Raw genomic sequence first — 25868 nt, 5'->3', positions numbered from 1 at the left:
TTCAAAATTTTTAAAGTGATTTGAGACAGTAACAACAAGTGAATTATACATTTTGAAATATTTCATTTTTAGGCTTCACCAAATGCTATTTGGTACTTATATTTGTAAACCTTAATGCTTTATACAAAATTTTCATTTAGGTTAGAAGATACAATGAAAACAATGATTTACAGTTCATTTTTTAAAGCATCTCAATTATCCTTCTACTCTTGGTTTTACAGAAATAGCTGGTTCAGTTCAGAACTTTAATTTTTAAAAGAGACAAACAAGTAGAAGTGCTTGCAAATTTGTGCTTTGTTTGAAAACGGACAAAAAATACACATAACCAATTATCTATGTTTGTTGAAATGTAAAAGAAAAAATAAAAACATTTTTAGGTAAATTAGACTAGAAAACATTATTTTGGTTTCAATAAGTTATTATTTTAACCAACAGAGTGGAAAGTGGACAACCATTTACTTAAAATAGCCAACATCAATTAAAACTCATACATATTTGGTCTATTCTTTTAGAACAGTACTAGTATTGTATTTCATGAGGAAAGAAAACATATTTGCAGAGATATGTCTATGCCATCCCTCAAGTAATTTTCAAGAGTGCATTCTGTTATTTATCCTAGGTCCTTCTGAACTATAGGATTTTTATATAATTTAAAAAACAAAAGAAAACACCAAACACTAAAAGGAGGAAGGGGAAGACATTAACACAACCTTAAAAAGTGTATAGCAAATAACTGAAGATAAAGATGAAAGACGTAAAGAAGTAAGGACATCACTGGGGACAGATCTTCACTTGGCATAAAGTCAGCATAGCCCCACTGGCATCAGCTGAGCCATCCTGCCCACGTCAGCCCCCGATCTGCCTGCCCATGTGCAGCAAAACTCATTCACATTAGTGATAAAGAAGAGTGGTGTCCAGATGAGTACTGTTAGCATGCATTTTTAAAATCAAGTAAGTTCATAACATCTTGGTTCTCATCTGGTGTTTTGCTGCTGGTGACTATTGCTCTTACCATTGTCAGTGTATTCAGTTCTGGATGAACTCATCACCACTTTCAAATGATGGAATATATTTAACATTGGTCCACAAAGTTATTAACCACAACTAGTTCTTATCAGAAATAGTCTGAAGCCCATTTACAGTGTGAAACAGAAGGTTTCAAAAGTACTATTTTATAGCTTTGGTAAGTTTTTATACTGTTACGGGTTTTCACTGACCATAACCTGTGTGGAATGAACTGCAACCACTGGAAGTCAGCAGCAGATGCACACTGAAATTCAGAGCAGCGTGACTTTTTGTTGTTACTAATAGTTCCTTTTACAGATCATTAGCTATAGTAAATTTTTAAAAATATTTCCATAAAGCATATGTTTACAAAGCAACTCATAAAAGCAGAATTATAACAACAGAAATAAGTAATTGCACGAGTTTCTCTTTCTGATAGGCAGGAAGACAATTCTTTTAAGGCACAAGAGAATTCCCAGATTGCAGAGGACAGACTGGTTAACCCGGAGTGCAAATATTAAAAACACAGGAAACCTGGGAAGCAGAGGCTGAATTCCAGAAATAGCTTATGGCAGTATTCAGGTCTCACTACTCTCATCTGCCAAAGGTATTTCAGACTTTCATATATATATAGTGTATATGTATGCTTTATCTAGTAAAATAACAAATGGGATTCAGATGATTTCTGCCAGAGATCTGTGTAAATGCACACCTCTACATCCACCACATAAATACTCAAAATAGTTTAACCCTGTGTAATTTTGCATCTCAAATAAAGCTATTTTTAAAACACATTATTAATGCAGTGTATGCTCAGTCCATTTGAGTTGTATCTTCTGTGAAGTTCTACTTACAGAAAGAAACATTTTAATGAAGTTGGTAACAAAGCAAGTAAAAAAGGTAGTGGTAGCTACACCGAACAAAACTCTTGGCAATGCTCATCATTTCTGCAATGACACTGTGTTAAAACTCACAAGAAACTGAGGTACAAACTTATGTGAAGTAAACATGAGATTTGTCTTGCACTCATTAGAATTACAATAGTCACCCCATTTCCTGATTTTGTTTTAAATCTTTTATTTCCTTAAAAGAAAAATATATACTCGCATACAATGCTGATACCCTATGTGGTGACGCCATAATCCCTTAGGATAGCAAGTTTGATGGGTGGTAACCCATTAGGAGAAAAATATATTTTTGAATATTATTTTACATATATACAATATATATATATTTAATTTTCAATCAAAATATAAAATTTTCTAATGTATTCATCAGTATTTTTAATGTGAAAAATGAAGAAGTGTTTTGTATTTCAATTCATTTAAGTTAAAAATTAACAAGGTATTTGATATCCACCAGTAATGTTTTTTTTGGTTTATTTCTACAGCATTAAAAGAAAACAAAGAAACAACGAGTTAAAAAGCTTTCCTTCTCCAAAGCCAAATACAATAAAATTTTGAAGCTGAATAATGAAATAAAAGGGCAACACCAAGTTTTGCATTTTGAGTAATCACAAAGAATAGGAAAGAATCTAAGTAGAAACTAGCTTCACTATATTAACATAGTCTAAAGAAAAATCATTTTGAATCCCTTATTTTTGATGGAATGTGTCTAGCAGAGATAAAAAAATAGTTGTAAATTTTAAGTAAGAATTAGTTACACTCTCATCAGCCTATACTACTTTTGATAAACTTCTCTCTCCCTCTATTCCAAAATCCCTAATATCACAAAAGTATAACAGCCACTTATTTACAGGTCTTTTTTCAGCACTGTGAAAGGCACATTTATCTTTTTACGCATGCTTCTGCTAATGTCCTAAACTTGGGTTCCAGCTGATCTAAGAAGTCAAGTGCCTCTTCTTCATGCTGATCACTGCAGCAGCCTACAGAGCCAGCCAAGGATCCTTTTCCTTCATAGTGATACGAAAGAAGATAATCTTCAGAATGCTTCTGTTCTTCATCCTGTCTGCATAGGTGCACCTTCTGCATAGGAACAGAACACACCGTATTAGTTTCTTAAATTGATTATCCTAAACATATTGCATAAAAATAATTTCTTTTGATTTACCTTTCATTGATTAATTTTTAATCAGAGTGTGTCCTCTAATGGATTCCTACATACAAAAAATGCACATGATTGGTCTATATCATTAAGACTACAAAATATAAGTATTTAATAAAGAAATCATTTCTATTAACCACGTAGGTAACAATAAAAGAGGAAGAGCCTGTTTAAATAACCTGTCAAGCAACTAAAATTCACTCAGTATTAAAAGTCTGATTTACACATAACTAGTCAGGCAACTAGTGAGAGTTTGTGATCTCCAAAGCATGGAGCAATTACATTTCTAATGTTGTGCATTCTCTCCTGCACCATTGCTAAGTATCAGGCTTAAATTAGTACAAAGCAAGCAGTTAGGATAAAAAGCAGACAGACATTCTTAGGAAAAAAAAAAAAAAAAAAAGCTTGAGTAATTATTCTAAAGTAGTAAATATTCTACATGAAAAACAGCATACTGTCCATAGTTTAAGCCAAGAAAAGTGATTTACACTGATGTCTAAAATATGTGAAGTGTGACTTTTTGAAAGGGCAATATTCCAAAGGGGATGCAGAGGAGCAAAGGAGAGGATAAACAAAACCAAAACCAGAAAGCCACCTTTCTAGCACAAACATGTCTTCCTTCAAAAGTCTGTATATACTGACCACAATCTACACTCAAAAAAAAAAAAAAGTTTCGGAATACTTACTTCACCTAAACGGGGATGTGTGAAATTATGCCATTCTGAGTAGGAGTATCTACACGTATCCATCATAGTCTGTCCTCCTCCTTCTTTAACTGATCCCAGAGTCTGATGTCCACCTCCTTTGACCGATTCCAAAGTATGCCCTCTTCCTTTTACTGATTCAAATGTTTGTTGATCTCCTGTTTTTATTCCATATCCTCCTTGATCGGTTGTAGTTTGTAGAGGAATTATATTATGATCCTAAAAAAAAAAAAAAAAAAAAGAGGCACTAGTGGGGATACCATTACTTTTCTTTTTTTCTCTCCCTCCCCCCCTTTTTTTTTTAATTCAAAAGATGAAACAGCAATCAGGAAATGTTGATACTGAAAACTAGAAAGCCTCCAGCTTTGCCCTGTGATATCTTGAACAAAAACCTATTCTTAGTAATTAGTGTAAAAAGATCAATACGTGGTCTTTGGAAAGGATACTATGACAAGTGGGGGAGGAAAATCTGCCTTTAAATATTATATGAGATACAAAAACTGAATCTTTATCCCAATGAAAGCTGTACTATATTGCATATACTAGTTTCTTAAATTGTCATGTAAAACTAATGTTTAGTTTTCAAGTTCAACAACCTGTAACCCATTAGGTGTGTTATATAGTCATATGCATCAGTTTCAATGTTTCTTCACACATTAAGTCTGTATACTGTGTGAAATACGGAAAAACTAGTATGGGATCACAAATTAAAAACTACATTATCAATTTTTAACAGCACTGCATTACGATTCATACACAACAAGAAATTTAACACTTGTCACCATTAGGATTTCTTGGTTTTCAAGGTGAAGTAAACTCAATGGGCTTTAAACTAATCTCCTTTTCTTGTAGAGGGCAAAGTCAGAGGGTGGAGGGCAGAGGAGAAGGGGAAGAGTCCAAAGAGCTTAGTCTTTGTGTATAAATGCAGTCCCAGACTAGAATATGATCATGGTAGGCTGAATCTTAAAGTTTAGATGCCAAAAGCAATTACATATTTCACAAACATGGACTAATAAATTTTATTTTTTCCACTGGCTCAAAAAATCAACTGTATTTGGGGTCTTTTTTCAGGGGAAGGGCAGAAATTGCACCTGATTTTACAATGTCTATCTGTTAAATTTAAAAATCCTTCTCCAGGGAAAAGCAATAACCGTTTTTCCATAAACATACATTCAACATAGGCAAAATAGTAAATTTCCATCTAATCTCATTGTTGAAAATGACTGACACGATTAAAATAGTCATCTGAAAGTTCCAACCAAACAGTTGAAGTCTGGAAAAATTATAAGCAGCTGGGCTAATAACTACAGGATATGTTTAAATATATATGGTACTACCAACTGTGCCTAAAATACTAATTTTCAAATTCTTGTTAAATAGCAAAACATATCCAACGATACGTGCATTTATTGCTTATTTCCTTTACTAAATCACTTACTTGCAGGGGGTCTCATTTTCAGACTAAAATGGTATGGATATCTTAATTACATGCTTCTACATTGAAGTAAATAGGTGACTTACCATCACTTCTTCTCCTGGAGCTTCTGTATTCGAAATTATTAAATTGTGATTGGCACAATCATCAGTCACATGCCTGTGCATTACCCCAGTGCCACAGCAGCCACAAATTGTTATCAGGATTACTGTGGAAAGGAAATCAGTGAGGAAGATACTATGAACTTTACATCATAATGGTATCTACTTCTGTTAGATAAATAATTTTGTTGTATTAGCTTTTTTAAATGACTAAGCATCAAATATGGTTTAAAAAAATAATTTCTTTCCAAAAATGCCCATACTCAAAACTGTACATATGTACATTTTTTTTTCAAACAGTATATGGGGTTTTCACTAAACTGTTGAACTAGTTCATTATTCTAAAATTCATCTTGGTTTCTCTGAAAGAAATGCAAGCATCCTTTATGAAAACACTGTGACCGCAAAATTTCACAGTAAAAAAAAAAAAAAATTAGACCAAATCCACATGAAAAATCATGTCTTATGTTTACAACAAAGTTCTACATAAGACATTTTTCATCTGTGAATATGCAAACATCAATTTATATCATAAGGAACTAATACGCAAGCTAAAGGTCCCAATACCAGAAACTTCTGTTTCCCAGAAAAGGTCAGCAGAACCCTGGAGGATTTCAAGCATTATGCTACAGCACAATCTTATTTAATTCCTTGTATTCAGCTTATTCCTCCTACAATACTACTTCATGTTGTCATGGAGACTCAGCCAGAAATGACTTTGTATAAAAGAATCACGAGCAACTAATACCGCTCCTAAACAAAGGACTAAACATTTCATTCAGAGAACCACTCTTTCCTTCTCTTTTCAAGTTGACAGCTTAAAAAGAAGCCCAGGAGGAACAGAACAGTTCTGCCTAACTGCCCATTGAGAAATCTGATCTCTGAACATATAAACTTCTGTGGAAACTGGCCAAGAGCCACTTTCAAGTTTATTTAGCTTCTGCAGCTATCAGCTGTCAGCCAGATCTGCATCAGTGGTTCCAGCAGGTTGCTGGCAAATGGGAAGAAGACATCCATGACAGTACTGAGCAGAGAGAGGATACACACAGTAAAACCTAGCCACAATAAAATAATGGCTCTATCTGGAAGGGGTGCACTCAAAGAGGCAGTGCCAAAAAGGTAGCTGACATTTCACACAGTCCCCACATCTGAATGTTCCACCTCCAGGCTGTATCACAAACTTAGGTACCTGTGCTGCTTAGATAAAACATGGCTCTATCTAACCTTCAGAACATGTGCAGGTCCCAGTGTTCTATCTGTCTGAATAAGAACAGTTAGCTGAGACTGAACAGGGGCAAGATAGGTTGATCATTCCAGAAAAAATGGAAAAGAAAGAAAAGAAAGAAAAAAAAAAACAACTCTGAAGGATTTATTACTGTAGTATATCCTCTGGTAATTAGTCAGACTATGTCTATTTCTGGTTTAAAAAAATGATCTGACTTTGCTATTACGTATCACTGTCACCACCTCACTGGTTAACAGCAATATTAACTTGCTAAGAATCTGTTTAGTCTTTGGGCAACTTCAGTAATACAACATGTATTCAAGGGTTTGGTTTGTTGTGGAAGTCTCCAACCTGTCCTTCAATATCATGTTGGCTCTTATAAAATCCCTTGTGAAATCCTGCGTCTCAGATAGTCCATGTTTTAACCCTTGACATAAGAAAGGTCACAAAAAGCTCTAGGAAACTGATGTCAGCATTCCCACAAACAAAAACATGCATCCTGACACCAGCACTAACCTCACAAAAAACCTTTGCTTTCCTCGCCTCAAGATGAGATCTGATAAGCACTACAAATCCTATCTTCTTTCGGTTCAAGTGCTGAATGCAGTTTTTTTTGCCTTGCTAACATGAACACACAGAACATCTCACATAAAAGATACTTAAAAGAATAAACAAAAATCCACACACAGTAACTACAGGACAAGATGAGAGCGAGAAGCTTGTGACACTGATACAAACAGAGCAGATACATGAGGGCTGTGCAATTGTCTGAATAAAAAAAGAAACATTTGAATCAAGTTTAATCAGGTCCTCTCGGTTAATTTTAAAATTAAGTGGTTTGCATTTTATGTTAAAAAACAAGTGTACTTACACAGCAGCAACAGTGATCCTAAGATCATTGCAAGAATGGCCCATATGCCAAGAGTAACGCTTCCTTCACGAAGCTCTCGGGTGTTACCACTGCATTCAGTTGGAGTCATGCAATCGCAGTAGTTAACTTTTACATGGGTCTCTCCTACCTTTCCTCCATTATCAGTCACACTTACAGGAATATCATATATTCCAAATGGAATATCACCCTTTGGTGAAAGATACACAGAATTATCTGTAAAAAAGGAAGACAAAACCAGATCTAGTGTTAACAATACCTGAAACTCTGCTGTCACAAATGCAGCTGTAATCACCATCTTCCCTTCTTTCACAGCTAGACTGCTACCAGATCCACATTAGCTAGTTTAAAGCTAGCTTAAATATGTTGACAAAAAACTACATCTTGGAAGGATTTATACTATCAGCACCTTTTAAATGTTAGAACTGAAAAAGCAAACCTTATACATACTTCTGACAACATGTGATTTGAAACTCTGAAGTTGATTCGGTTCATTATATGAAATTACACTATTTGGGCTTACTAGTAAAGAACCATCAGCTGAACTGACATTTACTAAAAGGACTTGTAGCAGTGTGATTGGAATAATTAATCATAAATTTAATTTATAGCTCTTTCACTCTTTAGGTCTATTGCTATAGTCACTGAGAACATGTATATCAGGTAGGGAGTAAAATTCATTTAGTCAGCTGCCCTGCTTAGTGGCAATGATTAGTGGCCATTAAAGGGTGAAAACATGTACAAGATAGACACTGATGTACATAATGGTTGCTTCATTATGAGATATATGAAACTGCATGTGCCATCTAAAATGTTTTTTCAATTCACCCAATATAAACCTTAAAACTCTCAGATGTCTTTGCTCTCAGACTTTGCTGTCTTCTGCCTTTCATTGGTGAGCGTTTGATGGAACACTTCGGAATCAGATTTTTTCAGGATAATTCATGACAACACAGTATCAAATGTACATGCTGTTCTTATTGCCATCATCTGGCACCCACCAGGAAACCACCATCAGCTGTAACTTTTTATATTAGCAAACTTTATGAAACAACTATTCCTATTGTAATAAATTGTCTATCTACTTCTACCAAAATTATAAAAGTCAACATAAACATATATTAAGAGAGATAGTAAAGTTTTCTTTCACCCAGCTCAGCTTTACCAAAAACGTGCTGGCTGACAGCAATACTAAGAGAAAAAAAAAAAAAAAGTCATGATATTTTTAGTCAGCTTGAATACAATTTTAAGTAAAGTTTCAGTTTCCAGTCCTTGACCATATCAGCCTAAGAAAAGTTGCATTTTTCATTAGAGTATTACCCATTTCACTCTTTCTTATGAATTATGAGTGTATACTTCCTTTTCCAGAGGATTTGATGCAATGTATTACATCAGTTCTTGTTTTTCCAACTAATCTTTTTATATCATAATTTCAGACAGCAGCTGATTGCTGACCCAATGACGCTAGGACAGATGCTTGTTCAGGCTTTAAAAGACAGAATATCATATCCTTCTCCTTGTCTTTGTGATGCCAACAGTGCCACCTTCTTATCTTCTGCAAACTGTTTCAAACCCAGGATGGTCAAGGTAAAGAATACTTCAACTGTTCCCCTTTATTCCTGGCATACTCTTATCTCCTGTATGGGAAACGAAACTGAGGAACCACTAGAGATCATCAAGGCTACCCTGTCAGTCCCACTAACTACACCGATTCCCAGCATACATTCATCCAATTTATCCTTACAGCCCACCCAAGGCAGAGGTGGCAAAGCCTCCTCTGGCAACCAACAGTCAAGTGAGGAGGAGTAAGTCAACATACCATTGTGTCGAGTTATCTTCCATGAGGAAGCCAAGTTACGGTCAGTTATGCGATATACAAAGGGCGTGCTGTAAGGAGATGCATCACCATCCTGTGCAGTAAGGCAGATCGGTTTTCTGTCCCTGCACATTACATAGTCAGTTTTCAAGATTCGTGGGTAATTCTTGTTCCCAGGCTGGATGACAACCTGAATTGTTCCAGTGCCTGTTTTGCCATCTATGTGAAAAAAATAACTCCTTTTAGCATCTACTTTTAACATTCACATATTTATTTATAGTCCAAACTTTCACAATGAAATATCATCAACTGTAATATCCAAGTTTAGAAGTAAGTTGGAAAGCAGCTGCTGATTTAGCCAAAAAGAAAGAAGGACTACCCGCAGTCTCTCTTGGCTGCTTTTCTTTGCTTGGCTGGCTGTAGAACAGATCAACAGCTCCCAGAGTTCCATATTCTGCATGTGCAGACATTGTATTTTGTTGAGCATGTGTATCTGTGTAGAGACAGATACTGTTCTAACAGGAGGATAAGAGAAGAAAGAGCCCATAAATCAGGGGCAAAGGATGCTAAGCCAAACTCAGAGTCAAAAGCAGAAGGTCTCCAGCCTTTCCAGTTCTGGAAGCAGAAAATAAATTATGCATTCCCTTGGGAACACAAACACTTTCAGAAACAGTGGGCTTCTTTCTGTGCTCTTCCCTCTGAGTCACCATGCAGTAGCATGATTCAGCAGTGACACATACTATGTCACCAAAGTCTACATGCAAGAAGTGAATAAGCTCTCCCTCCTAATTACATTTTTTCCAATAAAAGAATGGGAAATGCTTGAATACGCATTCCAATGAAATTACATCAAGTCTAATTTTCAAATTTCTCTAGAGATACCTGACTGCAAATGATCATGTTTACTAAGTGCTAAACAATTTAAATCCATATTATTTACATTTAATTTTAATATGCGAGATTTGGATGGAGTCAGAATTTTTAGCTGTAAACCAACTTCCAAAGGTCTGCTCTTCACTCCCATTGGTATTCAAGCACATAAGGGCTCAAACCAAATCCTGTGCCATTGGATTTATAAAAACAGATCATTTTTCCTTTTTAATGTAAGACATATTTTGGAATTAAAAGTGTAATCTATAAGCCTAACATTTTTCTTTGTTAATCCATTTGCTAAATTTAGTATTTGGGAAGTGAAAGGCGTATTAAATCTTCTTGGCCACATGATGTTGAGGCAAAACTATGTCTTTTCCTACAATCAATGCATATACCCAAATTAATAAAAAAGAAGAGATGATCACTCACATTAAATCAGAACAAAAAACTGTTTTAGAATGAGAAGCTGAGTGTACAAACCTTCCTTTACAATCAGAGCAATTTGTAAGAGCTTGTCACCTGAGCAACATATAGTGTGACCAGTTACAGAACCTGGATGACTCAGAATAAAAGCCTCAATTTCTTAAATGCTTTCCCTGCTGTATAATATTCCCTCAGCATTTGACAGAGCTATTCCAAAGACAAGACAATGGACTAGGTAGGCTTATGGTCTAAAACAATGTACCTTTGTCCACACAAAACTTGCACATAAACATCTTGTTATAGATCACAAAGAACACTGGCAACATTTAGTACTCACTTCTGTCTATTGCGAGGACTGTGATATTGCATTGACCTTGTCTCATTTCTGCTACATCTCGGTCCAAGACTCTAATGGTTCTGACTTCACCAGATTTTTCATCTATGCTGATCCAATTACATTGGCCAGGTGCTATCCGGTAGCTGTCAAGAATAATTTGTTTGTTTAAAGATCTCAAATACACAGATATACATACATACATGTACATATATAGATATATTTATTCATATACACTCACATGTGCACACACACACACACATATATATATACACAATCAACAACTATTTCCCTCTTCCCACATACCATCCATGCTCTACTCAAAAAAAACTAGCAGATAGTGTTGTTTCATACCATATGCCTTCACTATTTCCCGTTTCTGGATCTTCTGCTACATATCTCCCAATACTCGTCCCAATGTCTTCACATTCTTTAACGTCTATGCGTAAGAGACAGGGCTTAAACACTGGCCCCTCATCCACATCTATGACATACACAGTAACGGAGCTGGTGCTCTGGGAAACTTGTTGTGAATGTGGTGCCAGCATGTAGGGTGCCTCATTGTTGACTGCAATCACCAGAACCCTTTGCTTGGCAGTTTCATAGTCCAGTCCCTGCAACAGAGGTGGGGTGTTGTTTTTTTTTTCTTCAAACTAATACAAAACTTGGTACAGTTTTCACTGCTCAATTATTAAATAGGTACCACATTTATTTGCAAAAGAAGTTAACTATCCTTCTAGAGCATCCAGCTGGAGACACGAGAAAGGGACATGATTAAAAAAAAGAAAAAAAAAAGAAAACAAAACCGAAAACCACGTTAAGTTCTAAGTCAAAGAAAAGAACTTGAGGAACTATCCCTAATAAAGTAAGCAGCAACACTGTGAAATTTTAGGTGAATACTCTGACAATCAATTACTTATAGAACTGAGATAAGAATTACATGTAGTGGGGGATTTTCTCCTTCTGTATCTAGTTGGCCATTATTTTTGGTTACAAATACTTCCTTTTCAGCACAAGTCAATCACACTTCCCACTAGCACCTACATTTATTTCCTAGTAAGATTTCACCTATGGCAAACACATCTGAACTTGTGGGGTTGCTAAGTATCTACCACTTATTCTTTTGAAACCTTCTCCAACGTTGTCATATGCCTTTAAAAGAGCTATTTATATCCTAAAGTCATAATACTCTCTAGCCTACTACAGTATAACACTAAATATTAGAAATTTTAACTGGGTTACTATACCAGGGACACAGCCTTAGAAAAAACTTTAATGATTACCAGCAACAAAAAAAGCAAACAAACAAACAAAAACAAAACCAGAAAAAATGAACCGGCACATCTACCCTTACAATTTACATCTTCAAATTTTAACATTAACCTTCTCTGCTCCTTAGAAGTTACCTGTTACTGCAGTTTTAATAGATAATGAAAAAGAGGTACGAAGAGGCAAAAGGACATGCTGGAGTAGAGCTACAGTGGTCTTTTTACCTCACATCTGTAAACTATGGTGTATAACAAGTAACTAAACTAACAGAAACTCACAGGTGTATGTGGATTCCCCCACACCTCAGACAAGCAAACCTGAAGTCACTACCCTGCAAAATAAAACCTGGAGAGTTTTATGCCAAGTCAGTAAGTTAAATCAACTCCTGGAGAACACAAGACTGAAGGAGGTGCTCACCCTTTCCCCCCGCTTTGCCACATTCCCATTTCTGTTAAAAACCCAGCCATGACGCATTCCTCAGTTACATCCCTAACTCTGAACAACTTCAAAAGCTTCAAGTTCTTCTGGAACGACAAACCAAACGGAATTCCTTGAATTCTGCACACACAAAACTGAGTAGTCTGGAATATGAGTTTTGTAGATTATGTATCACATGAGCCTCATTTGCATTATGCATTAGGCAATCTCCTCTAGAAGAGAGTTCAGATCAGGAAGAAAGCATGATTTGCATGATAGTTACAGATATTCTTTGGAAAAAAAAAAAAAGACTTCTAGATTATTGGTTTTAAAAGCAACACCTGAAGACACACGAATTTTCCTCTAGCAATTCCATTTTTACTTACCTTAACAACACATAGTACTCCTTCATTTGTGTTTCTGTCTGTTGTAATTTCAAAGGACCGATCATCATTTCCTCTTATAATTTCAAACACTGCTCTCGAGGCAGGCGAACGAGGTTCATCGAGATCAACAACAGCGATTCTCAGTATTTCTACATTCACTCTGTTTTCCTCCACTCGTACTTCATACTTGGAGTGTGCAAAAAAACAATACATTTATATCAGAGAATACTGTTCCATGATGTCAGACTGAAGAACATTATATTTATATATGACTATTTAAACCCAAGGGGTCAATCTACCAAGCTACTGTAACCATTTCTTTTGTTTTCATGCATTATCATATTTCCCCCACTCCTCCCTCACAGCTTAAGTGAAAGAATAAACCTTTCTTGCCAGCACAGCTGGAATCTCAGCTCCTTTGTACACTCAAACTATCACCGATTAAATTAAGTCTGGAATTCTTCTTCCAGGAAAGGTAAATTAGCATAGTTTCCCCCAGCTAAATCAGCTATAGATGCTAATTCACATACAATATGATCAAGCTGAGCATTAGAAAAGGTATTGGGGTAACTTAAATATTTATATATATATATAAAAGTATATATATATATAAAGTATTTATATATATATATAAAAAGTGTATATATATATAAAAAGTATATATATATATATATAAAAGTATATATATGCACACATGCACACAAAAAAACCCCACAAGAATTTGAAGAAAAGCCAAAAAGGGTGAAATACATGTCTGTGAAGATGGCAAAGGATGAAAGGATTTTTCTTATTTTTTAATCTTTTTAAAGAGCTGTGTTATTCTGTACAAGCTTGATAAGCACAGATAAGAGTGAACCTGAATTAATATTACCGACAATATTCTACAGTAGCGAGTGGAAAGGATAAGGTACATGTATTCCTCACGAATAATGAATTATCTTTCATAAATTTCATATTACAAAATCTCCTGTAGTATTTTGAGCTCTATATATGCTTATTGAGACATACTCTGTCCTGAATAATTCAGATGGCTGCAACAAGCAAAACCTTGAGGCTGACTTATTGGTGAACCAGAAGTGGTTTAAATAATACTTCTGTAGAAGAAAAAAAAAGTTGGAAAAGCACTGAAAATCTCAGTGAAAATCCTTGCATCTACTCACTGACACCAACATTTTATTTTGCAATACAGAGTATCCAAAAGCTGGTGAATGGTAACAAGATCATGACAATGCTTAGGAGTATCCCCTCCCTGAAAATGGTTATACTATGGGATTTCTAAGACTATGCATTGCAGCGGAGGTGAATGAGTGAGTCATGTCAGCTCTCTCCCAATGGAGACAAGGCAAATGACTCAATATCTAATATACCAACAGGTCTCATTACCAAACAGCACAAGCAACAGAGCATTCTCAAATTTCTCAAATGCCTATTTTTGCATTAACGGTCTCAGGCTTCATATTTGAGAGACTGCCCATGAAGAAATCAGAAAGAGGTTAAAAATAAAAACATTCCTTTTTTTTTTTTTTTTTTTTACCTTTTTACAGACACTTAACTTATGAAGACTTACTTGTGTCTGTCTAAAGGATGGTGCATTGTCATTTGTATCTTCAATTCTAACAGTAACTGTTCCTGTGGTGCACAAACCAAAAGGCTGACCTGCCATATCTCTTGCTTCAATTAACAAAAGGTATCCAGATTCCACCTGAAAAGATGAATAAAACGATACAGAAGTTTGACATACTCATTTTTCTTAACCACATAGTTACACACAAGAGTAGAACTAAATATTTTATTCCCATTCCCCAACTCTGCTCTAAATTCAATGCTTCCCTACAAAATGAGGCAACTAGTTTTGGGGCTTTTTCCCCTGTAGTTCCAAAAGGAAAACAAGCAAAATATTTTTCAGCAGCTAAGCAACACCGAATTCAGCATCTGTAAGTAAATGTGTACACCATATCCTGCATCAAATAAAGCTTCTCACAATGCCAGCTTTATTTTCCAATACTTGAAGTTTTGGAAAACACATATTTTGCATGTCAGTGCGTGTCTCTTATTTCAGTGATGGTCAAAAACAGTGCTGCCATCTGCCTTTGTCAGGGCTATAGGTGACAAGGCAATAGCTGCCGTTCCCCAGTGTCTGGCACAGGAGTCACTGCCCTTATCAGTTTCAAGGCAATCACTGATAAGCAGCCCACTTAAATCCCTGACTTGACTCACAACATCAGAAGGCTTTTTTAGCCTTAGTAATACCTAAACAATCCAGGGATAGGGGAACTGGACACAAAATGAGGTTGTTTGTAAATCAAGACAGTAACTCTCATTCTGAATGCCTGGAAGAAGCATTACATTTCTCAGGTGGAGAATATAGATGTCCTGTTCAGCTTGGTAAGTTTATCTTTAAAAGATAGGCAGTGGACTCCTTTTTGAAGCTTTTCTTCCCTCAGTAGTTACTGTGATTGTTTCCTTAGTAGACATGGGGATGCTAACAGTCACTGATAAGAATAATGGTTTGTGCTTTAATTTTAGGAAATGTTATACTACTGTTTAAGTTTCAGATATCGGAGATATTTCTGTTGAGTACAGGATGACAGACTACTTCCAGAAAAGTTGGCTCATCTTTCCTGTAAGGAAGCAAGAAGCACCTCAAATGGAATTTGATTAGGTGGCTCATGGAATTCATGGACAGAGAAAGAATAAAAATCTGTAGGATTTTTGACCCATAGGTCAAATAGGAGAGCAGATAGAGGGCCCCTGCCAAGAATAGCTAGAATATGGTAATCTATGCAGAAATTCTTTGGACCAATTACAGGACATTGCAAAGCTTCAGAAGCTCCTTAGGGAAATAAAACCAGAAATTATTTATCTGGTGATTTCCATGCCAGCAATTCAGAGTTAAGAGGCTATTTATGTGCCCTAGATGACAGATAAAGATGTTTCAGGAAAGATCACCTCTCTATCCAGCTGCGGTGATGCTACAGAAATGACACCTGTGTCACCGTGTAAAGAAAACACTGGGGGTATTGGTGGATTTTGCGACACAATGCGGTATTTCAAAGCAGTATGCAGAGTATAAGGCTCATCTTTGTCCTCTGCAGTCACTTTTCCAACAATTATACCTGTGAACACAATACAGCAACTTTTAGTTCCAGAAAAAATGTAAATAATCAAATATTACTTGAACGGGGACTTCTACTTTAGATGCATGAAAATAGCTATTCAATCATTTAGCTCTAAATTAACATAATATTGATAACACAGTAAATAGTAGTGAAAATACAGTAGCAGTGTAAAATTGTCTATTTTAATCCTCTGGCTATTTTTTCTCCCTCTTAGACAAAGCTGTAATTATTGCAGCTGTCACAAAGTATAACTAAAAGAAATACTGAAAGTTTAGATTTCAGTGGTTTTGACAGTGACTTCTAAATGAGCATCCCAAACACAGCTGAAGAGGAGTTGCCGGGGGTGATGAGGTGGAGTTTCGGCATCTGACACATTTCGAGCTGCAGTATCGCCTCTCAGGAACCACTGCTGTCCTTCATCCCTATAGCCCAAGTGGTTTTGGAACTTCACTCTAAATCAGCAACTCACCCAGTAAGAAGTAGAACAGCTCAGAGAAAGAAATGCAACTGGTGTTTTGAGGCAAAGGGGAAGATACTTCGCTTCCTTTTTTTGTGAAACAAGTTAGGTTTTCCCCACGGTGATGCTCCTAGCCTAGGAGATGAGCGAGGAATGGCAAACCAGGGATTTGGCATTCCTTATTCTCTGGGGCCCATCCTTCTCCCTGCTTTTGTCCTCTCTTACACAGATACATAAAGGCAGTAATACTCAAACCCCTGCCTTTTACAGGTATGTGCAGAAAAATAAGATTTTCTCCCTGCCATCCACAGGAAAAGTCCCACCCTTAGTTTACCAGCTTAAACATTGTAAGCTTAATCAAAGGCATTTTATACCTTAGAAAACCACTAATTTAGTTGTTTAGGAATCTAATTTGTTAGAAACTTCTGTTCTGTCACTGAAAATATTTTATAGAAACAGGTGACTTTGGATAAAGCTATAAGAATAATGTTCTGAAGCTCTTACATATTTTTAGGAACACTAAATCATCTCAGTTTTTAAGAACTTTTTTACATGATACTTTTCACTATGATTGAGATGGTATTTTGGAATTTCTAGTCATTAAGAAATCTTCAGCTGCTCTTTGCAAATCCAGCCTTCTGTGTAAACAAACACTCATGAGGAAATCCCACTGAAATTGATTAAGAGGCAAACTTATGCCTAGTCATACTGGTATGTAACTGAGCTGAGTAGTGGTAACTGAGTTCACAAGTCTTACCAGGTTTGGAATTTTCTGGGACAGAAAACTCAAAAAGGTCTTGTGTAAAATATGGAGCATTATCATTATCATCCTCTATCCTGATTGTATGCACAAGTGGTACCTCTGGTGAATAACCATCAGGAGTGGTTGCAAAGCAAATGATCTGTGAAACATAAATTAAGTAATTTGCTTCATGCTTAAGCAACACAAAGTATTATTACACTTTTAGTTCAATAGAGGAATCAATAAAATGAAATACAGCATGCTAAGTATGTTCTTCTCAAAACCAGGCTCTTCAGCCACATGGAAGGAGAAGTGATTGGTGTCTTAATGAGGACAGCAACACAAAACCTTCAAATGCTTCCCAGTCTTTCCCCTTTCTATTCCTCACACTACAGGTATTTGAATCACTTTTTTTTCCCCCCTAATTCTGACAGACACTTTTTCCAAGTCTCTTGAATGCATTTTTCCAGGTGTCTAGGAGACAATCTCAGGCCTTTCCAAAATTCCAGATGTAATATTGCTATTTAAAAGAAAATCAAGAACAACAGCAAAACTATTTATCCATTCCAACATAATGTAATAAAATGCAGTAACAGGTACTGCAAATTCAGAATCTGTTTCTACTGTCTTCTTACACTTCTCAGCCAGTAGAGAGAGCAGTGTACCTTATTAACAAAATACCAAAGCTGAACAGCTTGAAAGAAAGACCCAAAAAAACAAACCTGTCTAGAGTTTCTCATGATTTTGGTTTTAGGCAGACCTTTTCAACCTTCCCTGAAAAACGCTGGGATAACTTCAAACTCTTCCTAAACGTGATGAAAACCCTCTAGCTCACTACATTTATGGTGTAACTAAAGTCTAGGCAGTGAAAAGTGAAACTCCTCTTAAGATCTAAATGACCAGCTATTTCTTTATTTGTCACTGATTTCATCTCTACACCTCCAAATATATTACCCAGAACAGATAGCTGATTCCAGATCTTGTCTGCTCCTGGTTTCTCCTGTAATCCGGCTTTCAAATACATGCATGACAGAAATAAAAAGATCTAATTATATTTACATAACATAGGCCTGTACCTGAAAGCTTGGATATTGTTCACGGTCTACTGCACGAGTAGCAAAGATATTTCCAGTTTCTCTTTCTATGTAAAACAAACCCTTTGGATCTTGATCAATTCCCGGTCCACTTGCAGAATAATAAATGGTGTAGTTCTGAGCTGTGTCTGACTGGACCTATAAGGAACACATTTTTAAGCTCAAGAAAAAACAGCAGCATCATTCTAATACATTTTTCAATTTTTCGTGATTATATCTTGCACAAGCAGAAATTCGTCAAAAAACAAACCCCAAACTTCATCTACTTCTTTAGCAGCTTAAACTTCACAGGATAAGAGAAGAGCTTGCCATGTAACTGCCATCCTTTATAATGTGTTTACATGAGAAGGGGTAGTTAATCCAAACTCAGAAGTGTTTAGGTCTATGGAACAATTAAAGAAATAATGGTGTGCATAAAAAATTATCTTGAAATCTAATTTCTCTAGGATACTGCACATATAAGGCACATTCAGATACAGATGGCTTATTATTTCTGTCCCTGTTCAAGAAATTTTGGCTTTGGTGCACTCATTGAGAATTTGGTTTGCAACTTTAGAAAAAAAAGCAAAGCAGAGAGAAAGAGACCACCTAGACTAAAGTCCAGACATCAGCAGTTACCTATTCATAAACACTCTCCTCCCCCAAATACTTGCTTTACCTACTGAATGCTAGAAGTGAGGAAGGTAAGATTAGTAGAAGAATGATTGCTCTGCACAAACTCTGTTATTACACTTGTCTCTACACATCTGCTACCAGCCACTCTCTAATCTAGAGAGGGCTAGACGGATCTATGATAACTTTAGTTCTTGCTTTTCTCTTTCATGCCTACTTGTTTTCTTACAGTAAGTACTCTTCCTAATAATATAGGCCACATTCAGTCTTCAGTGCTAGAGGAATATACCTCCAGTTCCAGAAAGGATGTAGATGTGTGGGTAAGGTTGCCCCTACTCTGTGTCTACAAAACCTTTTCCTAGGCAAGGCTTTGTATGGGGTTGTTTGTTTTGTTTGTTTGTTTTCTATTACACACCACTGATTCGCAGGTCAAAGAGCTCTCTTCTGAGAGTATATCACTCTCCTTTTTACAACTTTTTCACATTTCCATTTCACCCCAATAACTATGACCCCAAGTTATTTCAGTTACAAGATCACAGATATACAATGAACAGGAGAAGACAGAGGAATAATAGCAGAAATGGCATCAGTAGGAAATATGAGAGCTCACTTTTGTTCCTCTCTTATTATAAAAGTCACATACAAAACTACCTTGTGTCATAAAATTAGGATCCATATGAAATATACCTGCTGAATTTGTAGCGGAAAAGGTCCCAGTGAGTTCTCTATCATAACAGATGGAATAGGGCCCCACCTTCTTTTGGTTCGCTTGAGAACTGTATCTCTAGCATGCCTGGTCCTCTCTGCCTGTGTCTAGAAGATAAAAAGACAGGTACGAATATAACCAGCTCTATTCTTAACTGTGTATATTTTTGCTTAACTACTGTCACGCATTACCATCTTTTTTTCCCTCTGCTCCAGTTTTCTCACTGACCTTTTTTTTTTCCCCAAGGTCTCCATTTCTGATTATATCTGTGACAGTATTCCAAGAGTTTTTTCATTTATTATAATAATTTCCACAAATAAAATCTGCTCTGATTCCTCAAACATGGCTTTTAAGGTTCTTGATATACCTGATTTAGTTCCTTGCTATCAGTTCCTGTTTCAGAAGGGACATCTGCTGACTTGAGTGACAGAGTAATCAACAACTGCTCAATAAAAATACATTCTACATCAGAGTGCTTTGCCTGATTATTTGAATTCCAAAATTCAGCTACAACTACCCAGCATGAAGCTGTACTCTGTAAAACAGTATGTCAAATAAGTATGGTTGATATTAGAGGTTCACCTTTTTTTCTTCTTTCACCAAGCTAACATGTATTTTCTTTTGTACATGTTCTTGAATGTCATTAAGTAATATGGTAAAATTCTTTCTCTCGGCAGACAAAGAAAGAGTTGATGTTGTGTACACAGAACCATCCTCTAGAATTTTGAAGTTCCCATCAGTGGAACTGATGAACTCTGCAGACGGAAGGCATTCTTTCAAATCAACTGTAAGAAAAAACATTCAGACAATAACTCAAACAGCAAAAAAATAACAACCCTCACAAAACAAAAAAAATGTTCCCTAAGTAAAAATTACATTTACTGACACAGGGAGTCTTCAAACATTTGTTATTTCCGTATTTAAGCATCACAAATACAGACTCTAGAACCCATTTGTCCACTCAAATTTACAGAGTCTATGTGAATTGCCACTCTGGTGTTCATAAGCATTTCATAAAGGACACAGGTGCATCATGGATATCTTTCAAGACATTATTACACTAGTAAAATAACTGAAGTATCAGAGATGAACTAATACATTTAAATGCAAAAAAAACATTGTAGACATGCTCATTATTGGATCAGTAGCTATTACATTCACCTTGTGCTCCATGCCCCACAAAAATCTGTGATGATGATGAATTAATGCAAATGCCCAATGGAGATAGTACATCTGGAAGTTTTGCCCTCAGGAGGAAAGCAGTGACTGGTACTATGTGATTTAATAGTCTTAGGAGGACAAAGACCTTTAAATTATGAGGCAGACAGATGGGACAGATAAAGACTAACTCTAGAACAAACGATTGGCAGGTTTTTAATATGTACATGATAGAAACCCATGCAGTTTATAGAAGTACCAGGTAAGTTCAGCATACTCCTCAAGTATTTATTTTTTTTACTGCATTTGCTATCACTTGTGGCTAGAATAAACTTAAATACACTTCACTAAACTTGGTTCATCGGTAGTAATTCATCACTCTGTAAAATCAGAGTAAGCATAATGACCTGCAGTAGGACCACAGCACTAAGCAAGAATGATCTGACACCCTGAAAAAGATGAGGGCCAAGGACCTAAACTCTAGACAAATGACCCTTGCGGAGTACAAGAGGTGTCAGTGTAATGTTCCCAAAATCAAAACTCTTCAGTACTTCTTCCATGTTACCATAGCGGATAAGGTATTGCAAAATTCCCAGAGCAGATTCACAATTTTACCCCATATATGTAGATTATATTTTTAATAAAATATATTTCACTTCTCTTTCAAGAACACAAGAACTGATGGGAAGGATAACTTTAAATATCATGCAATTTCTTCCTTCCTCTTGTTAAGACTTTCTTTTAACTGCTCAATTAGATGTTTCCTAGACTTTCTGTAGCACTGCAGCAGTCACTACTCTCCCTTGTCAACTTGTACAACGAAAATTTAGTATTAAAGAGAATACCATTGCCTCACTCAAAAGTGTCTCATACTGCTGCATATTACAGCACTGCATTTCCAAAAATACCAGACTGGAGATTTTGTTTCTGGTGGTTATGTGAGTCAACATTATGCTCAGTTAGCCATAGCTTTGTGGGATCTTTTTTCTTTACAGCCTCTCATATACAATGCACAAGTCAGAAATATAAAAATATCTTAAAACAACCAGGCAAATTCTCACTTATTTTATTGTCAAGGTACGGACCTTGCATCATTGCAAAATATAACATGCTTTCCTCAATAAATGTTTAAGTAATATCATTCAAGCTATAAAGATTTTGTTAAATATTTGAAAAAAAAAATTAAGTTCAATGTTCTGCAATTTCTTTCATAGCACTGTAACAGCATGGAATTTTGTTTTATATAAATCAAGTTTATTTACACAGGGAAATGCTAACATCTCTGAGAACATGTTAAATACTTAAAACAGCTGTAGCAACCTTTCATTTTAAAATTTAACAGTAAGGTCAATTAATTTTTGTTTTTAAAGCTAGATTTTCTGAGCACTTGTCCTGTGAGGAACTACTAAGCCACTTTATTTGTTCCTTCTATAGGAACACTGAGTAGGATTTCAGATTTGGAACACATTCCTCTGTTGTCCTAGAAGACACATAGGGCAACTCTGAATCCTCAAATTCGGTCTCAGGCAGCACAGAACCCTGTAGCAGCTCTTACACCACACCTTTAAAAGCCACCTTTCAAAGACTGGCCTGAAAAAAAAAAAAAGAATAAAAAAAGAATGGGATGTTTTCTGATCTGCACGATTCTTCCTGTCCCTGTGTGTCCTGAGTGCCCCAGCACTGCTGAGAAGTCACAGCCATGTTTCATGTTTCAGCTTCTGGGTGACTGGTTGTGTGGGTTTTCTCTTATTTTATTTTCCATTATCCGAATGACTTCTTCGTATGACTCGGAGGGTTACGGGTGTGCTTTGGAATATTAAGCCACTTATTTCAGTACTAAGCCCTAGACTCCAAATTTTGAAAACATCGAACTCTGCCGTTCTAGTTTTAAAATAAACAGCTGCTTGCGCAAAAGTCAAATGGATGCACGGTGCCAGTGTTCAAATCCGTAACAAACGCAGGGCGTATCCTTCATAAAAAGGCTGATCCAGCTGTTTAACTGGCTGTCCAGTCATCCATTCATTCCATTAAAAAAAAAAAAAAAAAGGTCTCCTTCACTGTTAACAGCATCTCCAGCAAAGGTGCAATGTTGTATTGTTAACACAGGGATCTCATAGTTTCTCACCTCTGCCAACTAATGTGTCAGCCTCTAGTTCAGAAGGAACACGAAAAGTTACTTTCTTGCAAGCTTCACAGCACAAACTCAGTACCTAGAAAACAAATTAGAAATCAGGAAAAAAAAAAAAAAAATCACATGGTATTTTGAATAATATCTACACTCATTGAAGCTACCTTTGGTTTGTTTAAGACAAGCCAGTTAGACAACACAGAAAGCACAATTCAGCTAAAAATTCAGGTACTAGGCAGCACAGCATGTAAAATTTCAAACTGAGAACAAGATCTGACTATAGCCCCTGGATCTGTCCATGGTTGGTGGTTTTTTTCCTAAATTACTGCAGCACCAACACGAACAGCAGGATTTCCCTTTGACTAAAGATTTGACCTACACTATTACTTTAGTAGTGTAAAGATAAAATACAGTTTTGCCATCCACTCCCTTCAACAAAATTCTTGGCCAATTTAGATGTAAGGTCTCTGAATATTAAGGTTCAATCCATCAACACCCAGTTCAGTAGAACTGTGGTGATGCTCAATATTAAAGGGACAAGTGTCTTATTAGAACCACATGACGACACTTGCACTTACATAGCACTTTACATGTTCAAAGTACATTCTCAACAAACTAATTACATCTAGCTTCGGCAATTAGATATGACATAAATAAAGCATTGTGTATCACAGCAGTCCACTCCCATATAACCAGTTACAAAATGGGGTCCTCCTCAAAATTCAAATGAGTAGTAGATAACCAGACCTTTTTATAAAAAGTATCATACAGAGGTACAAAGACTTCCCTCAGCACAGAGCAATTTAGTCCTGACTTCGCCTCGTTTCTATCCTGATGTTTAAAATTGTAATCCAAAACTCACATAGCCAATTAAAAAAAAAAAAAAAACAAAGAAACAGAGAAATGAAATTACATGTATTCACCCTTTTAATGATTAAAGTCTAGCAAAAAGGAAAGTAATTTTTATTTTGTACATACCTTTAGGATTAAAGGTATAAAAGAGCAAATAGCTAATGGAAAATCTGAAAAATACTTGTGACGCCTATTAAGAAAATATTTAGACAAAAATACTTTAAAATCGTCAAGGAATTAGGAGCCTATAGAAAAACTATTATCAACTAAAAAAATTGAAAGTTGAAATGTGGAAATGTGGAAATTGATCTCATATTAAAGCAATTTACATGCTGTGTCTGCACCACATTAATAAAAGTTCTTCACAGTGTTTTTACATATATACAGAAACATAAAAAATGTGTCTGTAAAACAATTTAAACATCCTTGCTTATGTATTAGTAGACACTTTTCTTATTAAAAGATACTTAATAAAACACTCTCTCCTGACAGACGTATTAATTTTAAGTTATTAAAATCACACCATCTTATTACATTATTCTGAGATATTTTAAGAATCAATGACATCTAAGTTTGAAACAGTAATGCCAAGCGAGTCTGATGTCAGCACAAAGAACTATTGAGGAGTTAAATGTAAATGGTGGTTATTTGCACATATAACGATATAAGGAAACACCAGGCAAAAATAAGCTGTGATGTCCTTTCACGTCATACAAAGAAGACACTTCAGCAGTTTTTTTGGTTTTGGGTGTTTCTGTTTTTTTCCTACTTGACAGGAGAATTTCTTCTTTTTTTTCTTCTTTTTTTTCCTTTTTTTTTTGGTGTGTGTGTTGTGTTTAATTAAATATATGAGTAAACTCGCTTGGGTTTCTTTGGGTTCCATTATTAATATCCTAGCAAAGGCAGGCATGCATAGTGTCTGGAATAGTAACACTTTCATTAAAATGTACATATATAATTAATATAAAAATAATAAATTCAGTGCTTCAACACTACCGAGTTTTTTTTCTATCACGCTAAAACAACCACCGGCCCTCTTTTTGTGAACGCAATGATAATACGGAAGAAAGGGGGTAAGAAACAGAAGACAAATCACTTTCACCCATCCACTAAAAAAGGGGAAAAAAAAGAAATAACTCCTCCGCTTTCCCCGACAGTGGCCTTTCTGTAGCTGATAATTATGTACAAATACAGCAAAATGAAGGTAAAAGGAAATCGCTGACATTGTCCAAGACACAGCTAACTCTTCCAGAGGAGCTTAAGACACTCCATACCACACGCACAATGCTTCCCATGGAAAAGAGACAGCCGTCGGGGGGAGCAGAGGGGGAGATTTAAATGAAATTAGCTGCTGCTTAATTTTTCCTGTGAATAACCAGAAACAGAAGCAACGACCAGAGCATGTGTCCACCGCATAACCTCACGGCACACTCCAAAATCCACCCGACCGCCAGTCCGAAAGCTGACTGAACCACCAACTGGTGCTCTTACTTTTCTGAACCCCCCCACACCCTCTCTCGGTTGCGGCACCCGGAGATGCGCCCCAGGGCCGCGCAGCCACCGCGCTCCCCTGCGCTGGGCACGGGCTGCCGGCCGCTCCTGCGCCCGCACCCGAGCGCGCCCCTCGCGAAAGCATGTTGGGAATAAAGAGCCGCAGATCAGCTCCCCCAGAGTTTCTCCTCTGCGCTGCGCACCCGCGGTAAAGCAAATCACAGCGCAGAAGAAAAGCGCCGCGGCCGCGCACCACCACCTGACCGCTCCGCACTCCCCCACTCACTCACCAGAAGGCCGAGGACGAGGCGGGGGGCTGCGGGGACCATGGTGCGCAGGGGTGCGCGGGGGTACGCGGAACAGGGGGAGCCGCCGCCGTCTGTGCTGCCGCGGCGAGCTAACAAGTGCGCGGTAGCGCTGCCGGAGGTGACGCGTCTCCGCGGCAGGGCCGTCTCCCTCTGTCCCCTCCCGTCAGCCAGAGAAGCCGGCCCGTGGGGAGGGTGGGACCGCGCGCAGCAGCGGCGACTTTAATTACTGTCTTTTTTTTTTTTTTTTCCCCCTTTTGAGA

General features: G+C 36.7%; 1 protein-coding gene across 2 annotated transcripts; it reads right to left on the bottom strand.

Annotated features, from left to right (window-relative positions):
* Positions 1-25868, bottom strand: LOC136098418 (desmocollin-1). Of its 2 annotated transcripts, XM_071804165.1 has the most exons (17): positions 25591-25868; positions 22955-23039; positions 20254-20456; positions 19653-19778; positions 18336-18491; positions 17275-17419; positions 15891-16057; positions 14509-14643; positions 12942-13127; positions 11224-11483; positions 10873-11015; positions 9243-9458; positions 7406-7639; positions 5295-5416; positions 3756-3992; positions 3076-3121; positions 2907-2990 (listed from the first exon to the last, which is right to left on the bottom strand). In XM_071804165.1, the coding sequence occupies exons 1-16, from the start codon at positions 25627-25629 to the stop codon at positions 3086-3088; spliced, it is 2490 nt and encodes an 829-aa protein (XP_071660266.1). In that variant the 5' UTR covers positions 25630-25868; the 3' UTR covers positions 2907-2990; positions 3076-3085. The 2 variants fall into 2 exon arrangements, with proteins under 2 accessions (XP_065687887.1, XP_071660266.1); XM_065831815.2 differs by lacking the exon at positions 3076-3121 and having other exon boundaries at positions 1-2990; positions 25591-25865.

Source organism: Patagioenas fasciata, chromosome 2, assembly GCF_037038585.1.
Source record: "Patagioenas fasciata isolate bPatFas1 chromosome 2, bPatFas1.hap1, whole genome shotgun sequence".
In the NCBI taxonomy this organism is placed as follows: Eukaryota; Metazoa; Chordata; class Aves; order Columbiformes; family Columbidae; genus Patagioenas; species Patagioenas fasciata.
The sequence above is the reverse complement of the archived record's forward strand: the minus strand, read 5'-3'. Positions and strand labels throughout refer to the sequence as shown.

Excerpts from the sequence above, each read along its gene's own strand:
- LOC136098418 (XM_065831815.2), bottom strand. The coding sequence starts at position 25,629 with ATGGTCCCCGCAGCCCCCCGCCTCGTCCTCGGCCTTCTG. Across the intron at positions 20,457-22,954 it reads TGACACATTAGTTGGCAGAG|TTGATTTGAAAGAATGCCTT; the intron begins GTGAGAAACTAT and ends TTTTTCTTACAG. Across the intron at positions 18,492-19,652 it reads TTCCGCTACAAATTCAGCAG|GTCCAGTCAGACACAGCTCA; the intron begins GTATATTTCATA and ends TGTTCCTTATAG.